At 41.6% G+C, this 21,691-nt stretch overlaps 1 protein-coding gene across 1 annotated transcript in view; it reads left to right on the top strand.

Moving 5' to 3' along the window:
• CFH (complement factor H) overlaps positions 1-21,691 on the top strand; it is a 205,210-nt gene that overhangs the window by 165,535 nt on the left and 17,984 nt on the right. The window contains exon 20 of the mRNA XM_072129059.1: positions 16,566-16,763. Within this exon, the coding sequence (XP_071985160.1) occupies positions 16,566-16,763 (198 nt within the window). The remainder of the gene's footprint in view (positions 1-16,565; positions 16,764-21,691) is intronic.

The following is a 21,691-nucleotide window of genomic DNA, read 5'->3' on the forward strand; positions in this document are numbered from 1 at the left end:
TCTCTGACCCATTCACCATTACTAATGGCACTCACCAGGGGTGACCCTTCTCTCCTTTGATCTTCATATTATCCCTAGAACCTCTGTCATATTTACTTCAAAATACTCCCTAAATTAGCGGAATCCAAATAGGAAATGTAAAACACAGCATATCACTTTATGCGGATGACATCATCCTATCTTGGACAAACCCTGAGGATTCCATCCCCGCGGCAAAGGAGATAATTCAGGCCTTTGGAAAGGTCTCATATTACAGACTAAACACTGCAAAAACCCCTGCCCTTACAATGTTCCTACCTAATGGTACTCTGTCTTTACTAAAGCATAAATTCCCATTTGATTGGAAACCCCACAGCATACAATATCTAGGAATACAGGTGACACACCCATCAACCAAACGATACCTTGAAAACTATGAGGCAATATTAGCTGCCCTAGAAAGAGAGATTAAATCTATGCTCAATATGGAAGTATCTTGGCTGGGAAGAATTGCCACATTTAAAGAGAACCCGTCATGCAAAATAACCCCCCTAAACTAAATATATTTTCATAAACTGCCATTAGAGAGCATTGCCTCTATCCATTTATTGTCCCTCTACATGCCTGTAAACCTAAGCAATGAGGTCCTAAAGCTGTATGCAAATGACCTGTGAAATGTCCAATGAAGCATTAGCATATTCAAGCTGTCCACTCTATTCATGAGTGGGAGGCACAGCCACACCCCCAGTGCATGACTGACAGCCTGTATAATGATGTGAGGCTGTATAATGATGTGCTTCCTGGTGCTGGTGGCCACGCCCCCTGCAGCCTGTGTGTGCATGTGTGTGTGTATAGGAGAGATACAGCAGCTCCAGGATGCAGACATGTTACAGCAGAACATGTCAGATTCATGTGTAGCTGATGTCTGTATCTCTCATGTGTATTAGGAGGATGCAGCATGTCAGCAGATACAGCACACACACTCACACACTAGCCATGCTTTACTATACATTACACACAGACATGAGCAGGGGGAGGAGAGGGGAGGGGTAACAGGGGTGACATCACTACCTCTGACCATGTGACCAGCCTCATTTACATGATAAAGAATAGATTATTTTACAATGAATAATGTATGAAATAACTAGATAAAGGCTGGGATGGGATCCTTGTGAGCTGCTCCAACAGGTACTAGTGACAGGACAAGTGACAAAGACCTGATGACAGGTGTCCTTTAAAATGATGTTACTGCCCAGACTTCTGTACCTCTTTCGCCCCCTCCCCATAGCTCTTCTGGAAAGGTTCTTTGCAAAGGCCCAAAAACTGGTATCTTAATATATATGGAAGGGTATAAAACCTTGCCTTACTCTCAAGATAATGTGCAAACACAAAACAATATGAGGCCTAGGAGTTCCATGTATCAAAAGCTATTACCAAGCCACGATAATACAACAGGCTTTCCAGCGGTTGACAGCCACGACTCCGTCACCGTGGATGCAGATTGAGCAGGCCATGGCTTCCAATACAGATACAAAAACACTATTCACTGCAAGCCTTTGGGAATTAACACCTGACAAACCTATGCTCCCATTAACCCGTAACATGATTCACATATGGCAGCGAATGCATAGATCAGAACACGGGGAATCTGTTCCTCTACCACTGTGCAAGTTATCAATAGATGCAATTGCATACTCCATACAAGACATAGATCTTTAAAGCTAGGGAAAAGAGGGTATTACAACAGCAGATAAAATAACCAAGGAGGGAATAACTATACCCTTTGGAGATCTTTAACAACAATACTATCTCCCAAATAAAACAATATTCCCCTATCTTAGTGTTAAACATTTCTTGGACTCAATTAGAGGAAAATCTGATATATACGATAGCAAGCTACTTAGTAAGGCCTCTCATAAGAGGAAAGGATTAAAGCCAATATATCAACACTAGAGATGAGCGAACTTTACGTCCGAGCTTGATGCTCGTTCGAGCATTAGCATACTCGCAACTGCTCGTTGCTCAGATGAATATTTTGCCAGCTTGGGAAAATGCATCTCCCACCGTTTTGATTTTTGGCAGCCAGAAACAGAGCCAATCACAAGCCAGGAGACTCTGCAGTACACCCAGCATCACGTGGTACACTTACATGTTGATAGCAGTGGTTGGCTGGCCTGATCAGGTGACCCTGGAATAGACTGGCCACTACCCGCAGTGCTCGGATCATTCTCTGCCTGGATGCCGTTAGGGATAGAGCTGCTGCTTGTCAGAGATAGCGTTAGGGTGTTCTATTAGATTAGTGTTAGGCAGGAGTGATTCTACAAGAACCCAACAGCCCTTGTTAGGGCTACAATAGAGTTATTTATTTATTTTTTATGTGCTTGTGGCTGGGCTTGCTGGCACTAGTAGTGCAGCTACTACCATATTGTGAAGAATTCGCAGGGAGACTTGCAAACGTTATTTTTGGCTCTTAGTGACACACATATCCATTTCAAACAGCTAAGTTGGACAATTTATTGAGGGTTTGATTGAATTAGGCACAGTCTGTCGATTTTTTTTTTTCAAAATTGAAAGTGAAAGTCACAGCACAAAATCCTTTTGTGTGCTGTCAGTGGTGCAAATGCAATTTCATCTAGCTTAGTCTGCCTTCTACTGTTTAGCAAGCTAGTCTCCAGAAATCCCAATCCACATTCTCACTGCCGGTGAAGCGTACTGTACGTCACGTGTAGCGTAATCTAATACTTTTTTTGTTCACATTATCCGCATTTCAGTTTGCTTTCTGATTTCTTCTGCGTGTTTCGTTCATAAAGAAATTTTAAAAAACAAAAAAAAGTTATAAAAACGAAAAAAAAAAAATAAATGAATAAATTTTCTCTTTTAATTTTTTTTTTTGGGTGGGAAATCTCCGTTATAGCAATCAAATTTTGTCTACTGTAGTTAAGCAGTTGTGCCTGCTACTGTTTAGCAAGCTAGTCTCCAGAAATCCCAATCCACATTCTCTCTGCCGGTGAAGCGTACTGTACGTCAAATACGGTCTTTTGTTCACTTCAATACTGGGACATTTTTAAAAAATTGTCTGTGTTGGTTAGAAACTAGCCATAGCAATCAGCTTCTGAGGTTGCTGTCTGATTTCTTCTGCAGGCTTTGTTCTTCTATAAATCCAAAAATAAACAAACAAACAAAAAATTACCAAAAAAATCTACCGTTTATATTTCTCTTTTGTCTATAAAATAGACTTTTATTTGGAAAATGTTGAACCCGAGGGCTAAGGGTAGAGGACGAGGGCGTGGACATCCAATTACTGCAGGGGTTAGAGGCTGTGGTCCTTGACGGGGTGAGACACTACCTGCTGATGAGGGAGCAGGGGAACGCCGCAGAGCTACACTCCCTAGCTTCATGTCTCAACTTACTGGGACTTGTGGTAGAGCCCTTTGAGGCCACAACACTGCGAACAGGCGATTTCGTGGATTGCGGACAATGCTTCAAGTAATTTGTCCACCAGTCAGTCTTCCACGTGGTCCACCCATGTTATCCAAGTGAGCACTCCTCCAGCTCCTCCAACTCAACCTCCTTCCCCCCAGTCTGCCCCCTCCCAGGAAAATTTGGAATTTGATCCGGCATACTCGGAGGAACTGTTTCCTGGACCCTTTCCAGAGTCACAAACCACTTCTCAGGTTGCTGCTGAGCTCTTTCCCGATGCCCAGGTATTCCAACGGTCTCAGTCTGTGGGTGATGCTGACGTTGTTGACGTAGTGGAAGAAGTGTGTAAAGAGGTGTCGGACGATGAGGAGACGCGGTTGTCAGACAGTGGTGAAGTTGTTGTCAGGGCAGGAAGTCCGAGGGGTGAGCAGACCGAGGGATTGGAGGATGATGAGGTGATGATCAAGCTGTGTTGATAGGCCGGGTGAAGACAGTGCTTCTGAGACAGGGGTGAGTCCTATACCAGAACAGGTTGGAAGAGGCAGTGGTGGGGCCAGACGGAGAGGCAGGGCCAGAGCTGGTGCGTCAGCGCCAAATGTTTCTAGCTCCCATGGCGAGGGCTAGATGTTCTCAAGTCTGGAGGTTCTTTAAAGAAACAGTGGATAGCCTCCACACGTTGTCTCCATAGCTGCCTCCAAAAGTCGTCTCCATAGCTGCCTCCACACGTCGTCCCCTTACCCCTTAGCAAATAAGCTGTGTCAGGCTACATTTTCGGGTGTTTTACCGACTGTGATTTTCTGGCGTTTTATATGGGTCACTCATTTTGACAATGGATGCAAAGCTGTATGACTGAGTGCGCGTAACCCCCCCCCACACATTCCTCCACACGTCGTCTCCATAGCTGCCTCCAGACGCCGTCTCCATACCAGCCTCCACACGCAGTCTCCATACCCTCCTCCACACGTTGTCTCCATAGCAGCCTCCACATGTCATCTCCATAGCTGCCTCCACACGTTGTCTCCATAGCTGCCACCACACATTGTCTCCATAGCAGCCTCCACATGTCGTCTCCATAGCTGCCTCCAAATGTCGTCTCCATAGCTGCCTCCACATGTCGTCCCCTTAGCAAACGAGCTGTGTCAGGCTCATTTGTTTTCACCATGTGTTTCACCAGATACGTTATGGAACTTGGTCACTCTGTCACCGCCATGCTGTGTTATCGACTAAATATACCATCAATCTTTTGTTCACATAGGAAATCATTTCAGCGCTTCTTGCTCACCTCCTTTGGATCCTCTCTGCCGCCATAAATAGGCCAAATACTGATACGTACAGTGCTACACGTTATCCTCGCCAAATGGAATTTTTTAAATTGGTTTGAAGCCTGAGTCCATTTGGGGTATTTTGCAATGCCACTCTCTAGCCTGACGCTGCTGCCGCTACCTCCGCATGCCGTCCCCTATAGTGTTAGGGTCAATTATTGGGTGTTTTAGATGCTGTCACGAACCCGACTCACCGGAGTTCACACACTGGGATAACTACTCTATGGAGTCCCAGAATTTAGCCCTTAAGCTCCGCCCACTTCCACAAAATGGCGTCCTTACGCTAAATTTACTCCACAGAATCCGCACTGCCACCACCCACGAGTTACTTATGCAAAGAAGGCCGTAGGCACCTCAACCACACAGACAATGCACCCTGATGATAACTCAGCACATGCACTCACTACTTACACTATTTTACAATTATAAACTCACACAGAACATGCAATCGCTTACTACATGGACTATGCTAATAATGACCTCTGGTAACGTGATTCCCTTTAGAGACTCAGATTCTTTAAGGCTACAAGCAGAGGCTTATTAAAAAGTTTTAATTTACATAAAAATGCAGTACACTCAAAGAATTAAATTGTCAGATAAAATGAAAAAAAGGATTAAAACAATACACATACAATACTTACAAACAGTTATGGAAGAAGAAACAAAAAATTCTTGCTAGTGGAATAGGAAGAAATTCTTTGGCCCGAGGACAGGGCATAAGCATCGATCCAGCCTTCTATTGTCATAGAGTCACTCAGTCTGAACACTACTATGTGGCTGCTTCATTAATTTAAGCCCAGGTGATTTTTTGACCCCCACCCCTGGCTGTGATGTCACTGTGAGGGGGATTTTTCTATCCCCCTCCCATCAGTGAGCTACTTTTTGGGTCTGGGTTTTTATCAGAACCCCATAACTTTTGATTGGGAGATGGCACAATTGTGCCATGGCTTCCAACCAAACGGGTATGTTATTCCCATTAACCCCATACCAAACTCGGGGTGTCTTAGCCTAATATCAGGGGTGTTCTGCTATTGGCTGCCTTCCATTGCAGCTAATGTTCTGATTTTCGGTCCAGAAGTGTGTCTAGACCCCATAACTGTCCTGTGTAACTTGGGACCTATAATTATGAATTATGTCCCAGTTATGGACAGCTATGATATTCCCCTTTGTCTGAATTTGGAGGGAAAAACATGCAGTCTGTGGCTTCTTTTCATCCCCCACTAGCTAAACTACTCTGGCCGAAAGGTGTTAATTTTACCACTTAGGAAGACCATGCTTCTCTGATCAAACATAGACTCCCTGGGGTTTTATAACCACCCTGCCAGGCTCATCTTCCTGGCTGGTCTTAAACAAATGGAGCCTAATGATTTATAACAGGCAGAATGAAACACAAAGAAAGAAAAATATATATATATAACAAACTGTCGAGGAGTAATATTATTATCACAGATGCTATCTCGCCTCACTCGGTCACTCTGTCATCGCCATGCTGTTGCCCATAATTTTGGCATAATGGTGCGATTAGGCAGCCTCAGAGGCATCCATGCATGCTGCCCCTGCTGTTTCCTGTACATTTCCGTGGTGTTTCCATAATTTTCTGAGGTTTCCAGGTTTTTGGCCAAGCTTCCCTGTGCAGAACCTTGGTCCCCTTGAAAGATGCTTTAGTCTCCCATTGACTTCAATGGGGCTCGTTATTCGAGACGAGCACTCGAGCATCGGAAAAAGTTTGACTTGAGTAACGAACACTTGAGCATTTTAGTGCACGCTCATCTCTAATCAACACATATCAGATAACTCCCGGTTCTATAGGCATTATGCACTTCGCTTATGGTAAAAGGATTTAGGAGAAAATATACCCCCGGCAAAGTGGAGTAAAATATTCTCCATGATCCATAAGGCTCTAAAGTGCACAGCTCACATAGAAAATGCACTTAAAAGTATTCTCAGGTGGTACAACACACATGATGGCTTAGACAATGCGTACCCTAACTCTTCTCCAATGTGTTGGAGAGGCTGTGGCATGTGAAGTACTCTACTACATACCTTATGGGACTGTCCCATTATACAACCATATTGGAAGGAGGTCTATGATCTCTTGGAACAACTGATGGAACCCATCCCTAATAAAACGTTGGCATTGATTGGGTTGGGCCTCCACGCCTTCCCACCAATGTGCAGAGCACTAGCATGCAAGATCCTTACATTATCTTGACTAGTTGTGGCTAGTCACTGGAAATCCCCCATTTTTCCACCAATAACCCAATAACTGCTTAAATAGAGACAACATATAGTTACGATAAGGCACTTATTTTTGGTTTCCTTAAAACCCAACGCATTGAACTCATTTGGGCTACGTGGGTGAAACTCAGGAGCAAAAATTAAAGTAACGGATACTGGGCAGATGACCTGCAATAAGGATAAAGTACCAGTTCCTTTTTCTGTCTATTCATGACCCTCAATCCTTTGGAAGTATGCAAGTAAGTAGACAGTAGACCCTACTCAAGCATTTACATATTAGCAGATCTGAATGTTTAGTTTGTTAATTACTGTTAGAGTTCCATTTAAGACACCATTCTAGCATTTAGCTAGATAAACTAGAAACCCCTTCTAGACACTGGAGTTACTCAGAATGAGATCAGAACATTTACATGCTATAATACTGAAATGTATGTACAGGCAAACCCCTACTTAAGAACACTCGACTTATATACAACCCCTAGTTACAAATGGACCTCTGGATATTGGTAATTTATTGTACTTTAGTCCTAGGCTACAATAATCAGCTATAACAGTTATCACAGGTGTCTGTAATGAAGCTTTAGTGTTAATATTAATTCTTATGACAACCCAGCATTTTTAAAATCTAATTGTCACAGAGACCAAAAAAGTTCTGGCTGGGATTACAATGATAAAATATACAGTTCCGACTTACATACAAATACAACTTAAGAACAAACCCACAGACCCTATCTTGTATATAACCCGGGGACTGCCTGTATATCGGCTATGTTATCTCTGTTCAATGTTACAAGTGAGGAAAAGAACTGTAACCACAAATATATGGAACCTTTCTATGTTTTTATTGTTTTACAACTTGGTTTATATGGAAAAATGTCAATAAAAACAATATTACAATTATTGTTCCAACTTCTGACCTCTGGCTGCTGCCGGCACCTCCACACTCTCTGTGCTACTCTGTGTCCTACCATGTTACTGCCCGCTCCAGAATGTGTCATTGTGCTACTCTGTGGCCTACCATGTTGCTGCCTACTTCCATAATTTGTCATTATGCCACTCTGTGGCCTACTCATGCTGCTGCCAACTGACCGCTGTCTCCCTGAAACACCCTGTGATTTCCATAATGCTGTTTTCACCCTCCACCACTCTATGACATTGCCACTATGTTTGGTTTTCCCCTTCATTTCATCTTTCAGAAGGAATTAAAATCTTCAGGATTGATAGCCATAAGTAGGAGTGGGTACAGAACACAGAGGACATGCAAATATCACATTTACTGGTCATCTCTGTTCTGGATCCACTCCTGTTTTTGGCTTTAGCAATACTGATGGATTATTGACCGATTGAAAGCGGCACTGTTGGATGAAAAGAAGGGCAAAATTATCAGTGTCGTCAATGCAAAATTACTGCACTCTTTTGGGGGGCTTTCCAAATGTATCAGCATTTTAACAGAACAGGTTCTGCCGTAATCTATGGAATCATCTGATGTCAGTGTAAAAAGAGTGCACACTTTGATGTTATAGTGGGATCTTGGCCCTCAGCTCAGTACTTTCGAGCTGGCACAGACGTTACCTTGTCAGGCTGCGTTCCCGCTTCACTTATTTGGTGAAGTTGGCATCTGTAAGTGCACATGGAATTGAAGAGTGAAGCGATTCTAAGAGCGGCGGCTGTCATGTGCGTTGCATACTAAAACACAACATTGTTTGAAGACCACACTCCCTATGCATATTTGAGCATGGCTCAACAATCTACAACACCCTACAGGCTCTCTGCAGCCAGGAAATACCTGTTTTTTAATGTGATTTGTCATGATTTGATTCGGGTCGAAACATATTTTTTTTAAAAAAAATTCTCAAATCTCTAGCCGTTATCTTATTGTGTTATGCTCTGTCAATAATGCTCATTATTCCATATTATTCGAATCAATTTTCACCCATCTACTGTGTCTTTAAATCCAGTCTCGCTTTCTGCAATGGTATATATCTGTTAATTGCATGTGTCTGTTTCTTTCTGTAACATTTGACCCTTTCCTGTCCTACCTGATTTAATGTTCATCTATGTCCCTTAATGAGTTTGTTTTTCTCTGTTCAGAACTAGATCCACATGTGTTAAGTCTCCTAGATTGATTATTTTATGAGCTAAATGAGTGACTGGTCTCTTGTCTTCTCTGGGTATAAATTTAGTGATATTATAGGATGCTTGCATTCTTAGATTCTTAGATTCTTGGTCTGATTAGCATGATATTATACTAAGTATAATAATTCTGACAAGTATGCATTGCAGTTAGACAGGGCAAGATACAGGTAAGATCGCAGAGAAAAATGAACAATTATTTTTGTCTAAAAATATTTTCCATTTTCGCTCTGTTTGCTATGGATGTTTTACTTTCCTACCGTCTATCGATCTCACCAGGACCAACCATCCATATCAATGCTTCACTCCTTCAGTTGTCTTTTTATACCACTCACACACTCTATATGTTATGTAACCATGCAAACTTATCACAGTGTTCTCTAAAGCATCTTTTGTCTCTTCTCTTTCTCCTTCTGCTTGCTGCAGGGGACATCTCTCCCAACTTAGGCCCATCGTCTGCTTATTTCAACATTTCACACAGAAACCCTGCTAACCTTATAAAGAGTCAGTGTATCGCCTCTTCTCCTCCTCCACCCATAACCCCTTTTGTGCCCTACGGAACACCCGGTCTCTGTGTGTAATAAACTAGAATCAGTTAATGACATCTTTCTTTCTAAGTCTTTTGACACGCTGGCCTAGACTGAAACATTGATCCAGCAGGATGACTCCGCACCGGTTGCGTCTTATGGCAGGTTACACTTTTCTCACAGTTCCAGACCTAAGAATACTCCTCAGGTCATTCCTTCCGTACCCTCTCTTACTTTCCCATCTTTTAAGGTTCACACACTCAGACTTTTCTGCCCATTCTCTCTTCGCGTGGCTCTAGTATACTGTCCTCCTGGCTCACCCTATCAGTTCCTTGACCACTTTGCCTCTTGACTCTCTCACTTTCTATCCTGTGTCTTTCTAACCATCATCATAGGAGACTTCAACATCCCTGCTATCACTCAATTTTCCCTTCCTGCCTCTCAGCTCTTAGAACTAACTACTTCTCTAGGTCTTTCACAACTCTGCGATTCCCCCACTCATAATGAGGAAAACATACTCGATCTGGTCTTCTCCCGACCATCTTCAATATCAAATTTTACCAATTCTTCCTTTCCACTTTCAGACAATAACCTCCTTTCTTTTACTTTCAATAATTCTCCACCTTCTCAGAATCCTTCCACCCATCATTCATACCGGAAACCACATGCAATAGATACTCACCAACTCACAGAAAACCTTCAGTCTGCACTGCCCCCATTTCCTCTTTCACCTGTCCAAACCTGGCTACTAACCACTATAATCACACTGTCAGCTAGATGAGAAGGCACCAATCACGATCCAAAATTTTCAGGCAGGCAACCTTGGAACACCGAACAAACTTGTTTCCTTCAGCAGTGCTGTAGGATTGCCGAATGTCTGTGGAGAAAGTCGCGCACATCTGCAAACTTTTTACACTTCAATTTGTGCTAAAAACTTATAACTCTGCCGTTTATCTGGCTAAACAGGTCTATTTTACTAATCCACTAATCCCCTTCCCTCCAGTGCCTTAACTTGTTCACTCTCTTCCTTTGAGCGGGTGATAGAGGAAGAAGTTTCCAGGCTCCTTTCCTCTGCTCGCCCCACTACTTGCATCAGTGACCCCATCCCCTCACATCTAGTACAGTCTCTCTCCCCAGCAGTCACTTCTCACCTCACTAAAATCTTTAACCTCTCTCTCTCTCTTCTGGTGTTATCCCCTCTTCTTTCAAGCATGCTGTTGTTACCCCTTTACTAAAGAAACCTTCACTGGACCCATCCAATGCTACTAACTACAGACCAGTTTCTAACCTCCCTTTCATCTCCAAACTCCTTAAACGGCTGGTCTATTCTCAACTAACCCGATATCTCTCAGATAACTCCCTCCTTGACCCCCTACAATCTGGTTTCCGCTCTATGCACTCCACTAAAAGTCTCCAATGATCTCCTTACTGCATGATCCAAGGGTGACTATTCTCTCCTAATTCTTCTGTATCTATTGGCAGTATTCAATACTGTGGACCTACAGCTCCTCCTCAGGATACTTCGCTCCATTGGCCTAAAGGAAAATGCACTCTCTTGTTTTGATTCCTATCTCTCTGACTGCAATTTCAGTGGGGGTTCCTCAGGGCTCAGTCCTATGTCCTCTTCTATTTTCCCTCTATACTGCCCCCATTGGACAGACCATCAGCAGTTTTGGTTTCCAGTATCATCTTTATGCTGATGACACCCAGCCATATACTTCTGTATGTGTCATCACCCCTGCCTTAGAACACTAGTGAATGTCTCTCTGCCATCTCTAAAATCATGTCCTCTCTGAACTTCTTGTCTTTCCACCATCTACTAACTTACCTAGCCCTAACCTCTCCATCTCAGTCTGTGGGATCAGTATAGCACAGAGGCAGCAGGCCCACTGTCTCGAGACTGTGCTGGATGCTGACCTCTCCTTTTCTCCATATATTCAATCTTTTGCTGGATGCATCTCAGAAACATCTCCAGAATCCGACCAACCTATTCTTAATACAGTAGCATACCTCCCAACACTTGTGAAGAGGAAAGAGGGACAAAATGGCTTAGGGGCGATCCCCCTAAGCCACACCCCCAATCACTCCCTGGCCACGCCCCAAATTTTAGCCATATTAAAATAATAAAAATCATCTCAATAAAAAAATAAAAAAATTATCCTCATTGGGATTTGAACCCAGTTCCTGCAGTGTCCATGTACAATAATAACACAGTACCTCAACCAACTGAGCTACAGCCTCTGTGATTAACAAGGTGGAGAATTTTGGTAACTAAGAACTATGACTATATACTGCCTTGGTATATAGGGAGGGATCTTCTGGGTTTATAGCTCAGTTAGTTAAGCTCCTGTCTATGGTGCACAAGGTCCCAGGTTCGAATCTCAGCCTGGGCAAAACTTTATGTAATTTAATTATATAAAGAGCTTGTGTCTGGGGAAGCCCTGGAGACCATATATGGACAGATGCTGATCTGACCTGATGACGTGGTCCCTGCTCTCTCTGCTAAGCCGACACTTCTCTGAAAAGGATTCCCTGCCCGATGTCTGTAGAAGCCATTCTGTACTGTGAGTTCAGACTTTCAAAGTATTTACTCTGCGGACACAGCGCCGGGACACAGCGGGACCTGGGGGGAGAATCCGTGACAATCTCATAGCTGCCCGTGACGCGGGGCAGAGGTACGAAAAACGGGAAAGTCCCGTCAAAATCGGGACGGTTGGGAGCTATGCAGTAGCCAGGCTCGTCTTTCAGACCAAATGCTACACGGATGCCTCCGCTTTGTACCAATCACTGCACGGGCTGCCCTTCTCCTTCCATATTCACTTTAAAATAATAACCCTCATCCACAGAGCTCTGAATAATGCTGCTCCTCCCTATCTTTCTTCTCTCATCTCAGTCTATTGACCTTCTCGTGATCTGTGATCTGCCAGTGATATTAATCTCTACCTTAAAGAGAACCCGTCATGCAAAATAACCCTCCTAAACTAAATATATTTTCATAAACTGCCATTAGAGAGCATTGCCTCTATCCATTTATTGTCCCTCTACATGCCTGTAAACCTAAGCAATGAGGTCCTAAAGCTGTATGCAAATGACCTGTGAAATGTCCAATGAAGCATTAGCATATTCAAGCTGTCCACTCTATTCATGGGAGGCACAGCCACACCCCAGTGCTTGACTGACAGCCTGTATAATGATGTGAGGCTGTATGATGTGCTTCCTGGTGCTGGTGGCCACACCCCCTGCAGCCTGTGTGTGTGTTTAGGAGAGATACAGCAGCTCCAGGCAGCCATGTTACAGCAGAACATGTCAGATTCATGTGTAGCTGCTGTCTCTGTCTTTCACCTGTATATTAGGAGGATGCAGCATGTCAGCAGATGCAGCACACACTAGCAATGCTTTACTATACATTACACACAGATATGAGCAGGGGGAGGAGAGGGGAGGGGTAACAGGGGTGACATCACTGCCTCTGACCATGTGACCAGCCTCATTTACACGATAAAAAATAGATGATTTTACAATGAATAATGTATGAAATAACTAGATAAAGGCTGGGATGGGATCCTTGTGAGCTGCTCCAACAGGTAGTAGTGACAGGACAAGTGACACAGACCTGATGACAGGTGTCCTTTAATTCGAACCTCTCATGCACATCTCCAGGACTTCTCCCGAGTTGCTCCAATTCTCTGGAATGCTCTCCTCCCGCTCTCCAAAGCTTCAAACATGCCCTTAAAACTCATATCTTTAGGCAAGCCAATCACACTCTAACTGCATGAAACATCAACTCTCCCTTTACTAATCCATCCTATGTCCCATCTTCCATCTGTTATTCGGCAAACAGCAGATATATACTGGCGGCTGATGGCTGGTTCAAGCAGCAAAATTTTTAGTTATTAAATTATTTATTAAATTATTTTATATTGTTCCCTTATAAAGAATGGCTGGACCATTCTACAGGCTCTTTTACCTCTTGTGTCAACACCCTCATCCTCAAAGTCTGTAAGCTCTTGTGAGCAGGGCCCTCACTCCTATTATTCTATATGACTGTTTGTTCTTTGTAATGTAATATCATATTTCTATATGTCCCCTATGATTTGTAAAGCACTACAGGTGCTATGTAAAGATTATTATTATTCCATTGTCTCAGTGTACGGGTCTAATTCTAGACAACGTAGCTTTATGAAGAAAGTTCTTGCGAAAATCACAAAGGTTGCCACAGGTCCTTTAATATTAACAGGTGACTTTAACCAGGTTGTGTGGCTGTCAATGGACTCAACCTCAGGTAGTGCCCATCAAGAACCCACCCCTTATGCCAATACCCTGTTCAAGTATGGATTATATGACATATGACATATTCGCCCCCCCCCCCCAACGGAAAGATGTTTTAATTTCTTTTCCAACACTCATAGAGTCTATACAAGAATAGATTATGGGTTACATACAAGATAGGTTATTTAGGTTTGTTCTTAAGTTGAATTTGTATGTAAGTCGGAACCATATATTTTATAATTGTAACCCCAGACAGATTTTTTTTTGCACTCTGTGACATTTGGACTTTAAAAATGTTGGGTTGTCATAAGAACCAGGGGACACCTGTGATAACTGTTATAGCTGTTCATTGTAGCCTAAGGCTAAAGTACAGTAAATTACCAATTACCAGAGGTCCGTTTGTAACTAGGGGTTGTATGTAAGTTGGGTGTTTTTAAGTAGGGGACCGCCTGTATTTCCTAATTAACAAACACCTATTAGATATGGTAAAGGAAGTTTCCATATGGACAATTATGTGGTCAGACCGCGCCCCTATGACCTTAGTACTCAGGGAAGAATCTAATTGTGTTCCTAACTCAGTGTGGCATATTAATAATATGTCCTAAACCGTGACAAGTACTCCCCTGCAACCATCCAAGTGTTAGAAGAATATTTTCGCATTAACGATAACAGACAGGTGAAAAAGCCAATATTGTGGTGCGCATACAGAGCTAAGAGGTCACTTTATAAAACAATCATCCCACGCCAAAAAGGTCCGCACAGCTAAAGAAAATACTCTACTAGAGTCCGTGGCTACCTTACACAGGCTAAATAAACTAACTCTCGGCTACAGTTCCTGCTATATAAATAAAGGAATTGGTATTATTTTTTTTTTAAATCAAATATTTTTATTGAACATTTTTACATTTTAGCCCCAACGAGTTCAACACCAGGGGAGGTAAGTACACATTTTTGCCACAAACGAGAATATTATACAATATGTAAAGAGTATCTTACAATCATATATGTATTACAGAATGACCTCAACTTTTACACTTTACATTATATACTTTACACTTTACATAGATCAGTGGTTCTCAACCTTTCTAATGCTGTGACCCCACAATACAGTTCCTCATGCTGTGGTGACCCCATGCACCATGCAACTCGCAGTAAAAACACAGTAAAATTGCTTTCCGAATTAAATATTTATGGCAATAAGTTAACTTACTCTCTACCCTATATTATTATTATTATTATAATTATACATATACAAACACACACACTGAAACTTCTCCAGAAGACCACCTCTCTGAAGCGCCCCCCTTCTTAAAAGACTGTTTACTGCTTTTTAATTAATTTACTGTTTTTTTTTGGGTCTGTTTAGAGCAGTTATGCACTTATAGGAAATTATAATTATGTATTAAATAGTAAATTGGGTAATATTGCATTAGGGACCACAAACTTAAACTTATCAAGAGAGGCAAGAATTGTCATAGACACATTGGGCTTTTCTACAAGTCACTGGTCAGACACTGCATGGTTATCACAGGATTTTGTGAGGATTGATACCCTAGACAAATTTTGAAATGGGCCTGGATGCTCTTCTTGAAAGCAAAAAAATATATAATTAAACATTTGATTGGGATGTTGATCCAGGGATTTATTTTGACTTTTACCCCTATCGTACAAATGAAATCAGCCTTCCTCTTGATCAATACTGTTGGACCTGATGGACCTCAGTGGACAACCTTTTATACCTAAGATACATTATGATATGAAGTTTTCTCAATAAATTGAGCTAAAGACATCGCTGAATGGGGCTGTCATTACTCCTATTTGTTTTGTATATGTTAGCTAAGTTTTCAGTTCCGTAACCATACTACTAACACTATGACTACAATTTTGTATAATATTATTAATACTGTATTGGCTCGAGTATAAGCCGAGGCACCTAAATTTACCACAAAAACCTGGGAAAACCTATTGAATTGAGTATAAGCCTAGGGTGGGAAATGCAATGGTCACAGGCTACACCCAGTATATAGCCATCCAGCCCATGCTCTCTAGTATATAACCAACCGGCCCATACCTACCCCAGTGTAAAGTCAGCCAGACCATGACCTTTAATGTAAAGCCAGGCAGCCCATACCCTCCAGTGTATAGCCAGCCCATGCTCCCACAGTATACAGTATATACACTCATACACTCTTGTATATGGCCAGTCCTCTGTCCCGAGTATGACCAGCCTAAAAAAAAAAGCTTTGTACTCACCTTACCGACATCCCCTTTCCACCCCGCCCGCCTGCCCCGCAGGTCCTATTCTTCCAAAGCTCTGGCTCCCTGTGCTCTGCCATCACACATACCCTGACGTCAGCCACTGAGGTACAAAGACAATAGATAAACTTGGTGCTGGTACATAAGGAGGCCAAAATCCTCTTTGTTAATAACTTTAATGTCACATAATGTTTGGGAGTCCCAGAGATTATACTTTGTGGCCAAGCAGCTTGGGTTACTCAATTAATAGTACTGAACAAAGAAGAATATTTACTGTACTGCGCTGTGAATTCTAATTTTTATTTTTTATTTCATAACTTTATATAAAATTGTCAATTTTAAGGCTTCATATATTTTCTATTTGATGTTTTTGGTTATGCAATAAAAACGAAATGAGTAAATCAAATATTTTATATTTCAGAACCATGTACTGCAAAAGAAAAGGATATGAAGGAAAATAATATAAAGCTAAGGCATTTGTCAGATAAAAAACTATACAGTGAGCATGGTGATGTGATAGAATTTCAGTGTGTATCTGGATTTGGAGTTCCTACTGACACAAAGATGAGAATTTATTGCCAACGTGGGAAGTTGGAATATCCAAAATGCTACAAGAGAGGTAATTGTCAAAATATGCAGAAAATTATTTAATTTGTTACTGCTACCAGTGGAGAATGTTGTGGCAAGGGGTGCAGGCTTGCATCTTTTATTGTATAAAAACAAGAATAGGTTCGGCGCCAAAGTGGGAATGGGGGATGCTAACAATCTGCGTGGTGTCGCTGGTATAAATAGTCGGTGACCTGCACCCCAACTATAAAATAGGTTACTTTATAAGGTAACTCTATGAACAAACATAAAAACAAAAATGTATACCTGCCCCAACCTATATGTACATAACACACTGCAGCAAGACAGTACTAGACCATCCAATTTCCACACCGGTACTAGCACATGTATGTTGATACCACAAACTCAAAACCAATCTAGTATGGTTGTTTGAGTAGAGAATGTAAGTAATTCACAGCAACCAATAGATGTGTGTAGGTACCTATAGGTGAACGATCATGTCCAGCTTACTTTTCGTGGATACAGCTGTAAGTCCAAGCGTTCAGTGCTTCTGCTCCGTTCACAGTTCTGGTACGGTCCGATGGGTGACGTCACCACGCTACAGGGAATCCAGTAGGACAAACTTTCCAACGCGTTTCGGAGACTGTCAGTGTCTCCTTCGTCAGTGTCTCCCATCGGACCGTACCAGAACTGTGAACGGAGCAGAAGCCACTGGCCGGGGCTCTGCTACCTTGTACAGGAACATCACTACGAACCTGCCTATGTTGGATACAAGTAAGATTTCTTGCGGAGAACGACTTGTAACATCACTCCAGGGATATTGAAACCTACTTAAGGAGCCATCACCCACTGAACGCTTGGACTTACAGCTGTATCCACGAAAAGTAAGCTGGACATGATCGTTCACCTATAGGTACCTACACACATCTATTGGTTGCTGTGAATTACTTACATTCTTTTCTCAAACAACCATACTAGTCTGGTTTTCAGTTTGTGGTATCAACATACATGTGCTAGTACCGGTGTGGAAATTGGATGGTCTAGTACTGTCTTGCTGCAGTGTGTTATGTACATATAGGTTGGCGCAGGTATACATTTTTGTTTTTATCTTTTATTGTATATTGTATTGCATGTCTATCCTAACAGTTATCCCTTCTTACTCAGTGCACTTATTCTATTCTTAGACAATGTTTGTATGTGTAAGCCAGGTTTGCAGATTGTTTTGGCTGAAGGCCACAAAAAGTCAGTTCCTCTCCATTGCTGTGAGGCAAACTGTATCTAAATACTGCACAGAGTAGCTGAACTTAACCCCTTAAAGATGGAGATTAAAAAGCCATTAATGACAAGGATTTTTGGCTAATCTTCGGACATATTGGTTTAATGGGCCACAACTACCATTTTGTGCTTGCTACTTTTAAATTTGTGTCATATTTTCTGTGACACATAGGGCTTGTAAAAAAATCAACAATTGACAAGCTCCATCCAATGACCTCAGCAGCTGCAGCTATTAGCAACTCTCAGCAGCTCTTATTTCTTCATTTAAGAACCTCACGCTATTGAGATGGTGACCAGAAAGAGAACAGGAAAGAATAGGCCATGGAAGCTGACAGACGTTTACTCCGACGCTGGCGCCGTACCCAGGGCCGATTCTAGCCTTTATTCTGCCTGAGGCGAAACTTGAAAATGCTGCCCCCCCCCTCCCAAATAAACCTCCGTTTACGCAGCCCCATAGCAGATTTATACAGATTTTTAAAATCACACTCATTTATATAATCATACACACATTTATGTAGTCATAGATATATTTATACACTCATATATACATTATATATAAACTCATAAAGTATATACACACACAAAATATGTACACATTCATTTATACACATGTACAACATATACACATCATATAAACACATTCTGTATAGTACATATACATTATAAACATATATAGCATATAAACATAATATACGTGGACATATATATGTATTTACAGTTTATATATATATACTTTACAGTATATATGCACATACATACAGTATATAGACATCATACATAGAGTATATCATTCATAATTTTTTTTTTTTCACAAATAAACGCAAAACTCACTAGCCAAAATTTACCACTAAAATGAAGTACTACATGTGGAGAAAAAACAATCTCAGAATCGCTTTGATAAGTAACAGTGTTTAAAAGTTATAACCATATAAAGCGATACATGTCAGAATACAAAAAATGGGACTGAGCCTTAAGCTGTAAAATGTCTGCGTCCTTAAGGGGTCAATGACTTTGTTTACCACATCGTTTATACTTTTCGGACCTTTCAAATTGACCTGTTCAGTATATATATTATAAGGATGGTATATACTGCAGCCCGTTTTTCTCAGTATTGTTCTTTTGGATATAGTTTGACATATGCGAGGCCATATAGCGGTACATACCTCCGATTTGTTACCATTTGTATAATATGGGCATGGATTCCCTTAATAGAAATGATGGTAACTAGTAAATCACATGACTTAGAGTCACATGACTGGTCAAATAGTGACATCACCTACATCATCAGTGATTAATCCTGCAGTAGCAGTGAATCTAAGGTGTATATCCCCTAGTGACGTGTTTAAGGGACAGATCTGGTGATGCACAGTAAGTAATATAAGGCTTGATCTGACGTACTGCATCCTATCTTGTTGTTTCGTATCCGAGCAATCCATTCACACAGCTGCTTCTTATTTGGACTCCCAGCGGCTGATAATATAAACTTTGTTCAAAACTGTCACAGAGGATACGGTTAGTTAGCACATGCACTTGTTCACTTTATTGAAATGTTTTATATAAATAATGATAAGATTTGATGTATATCCAATGTAATGATGTCACTTATGATATAATTTCCTGTGGATATAAATACCCACCTTGTAACATATGTTTGTATGCTTGTTAATGGCTCTATGGATGAGCTGAAACGTTGCACTTTATAATGCCATGGGTGAATAAAGATCACCTTTATACTTACTGGAGTGCTGCCCCATTGCATTTTTTTGGGATATTTGATCTTACAAACCGGTGGATTGGGTTTGTTGGAGGTGTGCTATACATACTTTATATACTATATAAGATGCAATGCATCTATGCGCTTTTCCTTGGCCAATATCTATATGGCCAAGTCGGAGGAACTGTTTTTGTTTTCAGCAGATAATCCGTTCCTCTTTTTATAGACAATCTGCTCCTGGTGTAGGGGGAATGAAGAACAAGCTAATGAGTTCGTACAATACATTAATACCAATGAAGGTACAGGCAGTCCCCGGGTTACGTACAAGATGGGGTCTGGAGGTTTGTTCTTAAGTTGAATTTGTATGTAAGTCGAAACTGTATACTTTATAATTGTAGATCCAGACAAAAAAGTTTTTGGGCCCAGTGACAATTGGAGTTTAAACATTTTTTGCTCCAATGGGACCAAGGATTATCAATAAAGCTTCATTACAGACACCTTACAGCTGATTATTGCAGTCTGGGACTATAGTAAAGCATTCAGAAAGCTTCCCCAGAAGTCAGAGGGGTCTGTCTGTAACTATGGGTTGTCTGTAAGTCGGGTGTCCTTAAGTAGGGGACCGCCTGTATAGCACCAGCAAAAAGCTAAATCATGACCTGTATTAAGTATGCATTAAAAATTACCTATATAGATGCACATACCCCATATAAAACCCAATGCTCAAAAGAAAACACTAAAAATAGTTAATTACTAAATTATTACCAATCAGCAATAGGTCTTATTAGAATAGCGACTGCCAGGCAGAAAAAAAAGAGAAGTTTTTGCCTTACTAAAGAGTGCTTGAACCCCCAAGCGGCCCTGTGTGCAGGACCAACTATATGTTCGTGGCACTGAATAGATAGTGGGTCCCGCACACAGGGCCTGAACAAATAATGGGTCCCACATACAGGGCCTGAACATATAGTGGGTCCTGCATACAAGGGCTGAACATATAGTGGGTCCCACATGCAGGGCCTGAACATATAGTGGGTCCTGCATGCAAGGGCTGAACATATAGTGGGTCCTGCACTCTTGGGGATTTGTCTCGCACTCCAGCACACTCTCTATACACCCCAGGGCATGTCACTTATATGAATGTCCAATCCACCTTCCTTTTTTTAGTTGTTGCATCTACTCTAGTATCCATCTGAAGAATCAATTTCGTTGGAAGAAACATGTCAAGGTGGGGTATATAGGTCATCTTTTAGAGTATACTCTTTCCTGGTTTAAGTACTACCCGCATAATATTGGTGACCACAAACCAAACGAAAGAAGCTTATCTAGTAAGGCAAAAACTTCTAGGGCAATAATCCACTATGTTATGAAATTGTGCGTAAATTTCGTTTCATATCGCAAACGAGTTGTGAAAGCAAATTTGTTAAAACAATGTAAACATGATGTTAACGCAGATGCAATGTAAACTCAAACACAATGTTAGCACAAAAGCGTTGTAAGCATAAAATGTGATTTAAAAGTATCTACATTACATTTACAATGTGCCAACATTTTTACATTTGCTCACTTTTGCTGATACGTGGCAATTTGCGCTTGCATGCCGTTTCTCTGGAGGTTGGGTTAACGTAGCATTTTCATTATGTTTACATATGACACATTATATTTAAGTGGCGCTGAGCCTTCTTCATACAAAGATGGGCTTTGCTGCATATCGCAGCAGAGACCCATCGCTAACACCCGCGGTCGGTGCTTGCACCTATTGCGGGTGTTAACCTTTTCTTTTCCGCCGGCAAAGTCGCCAGCGGCACTGAAAGCATGGCGCCGCCATGTTACCTCCGATCGTTGCTCCCCCGAATGTCATTGGGGGGCAGCGATCAGTTGCCATGACAGCCTCGGGTCTTCGTCAGACCCGAGGCTGAATGGCTTCTGCATATTCATTACAATGAGCCAGTGGCTCATTGTAATAGATGACATGCAAAAACTTCATATGCTGCGAT

This window comes from Engystomops pustulosus, chromosome 10, assembly GCF_040894005.1.
Source record: "Engystomops pustulosus chromosome 10, aEngPut4.maternal, whole genome shotgun sequence".
In the NCBI taxonomy this organism is placed as follows: Eukaryota; Metazoa; Chordata; class Amphibia; order Anura; family Leptodactylidae; genus Engystomops; species Engystomops pustulosus.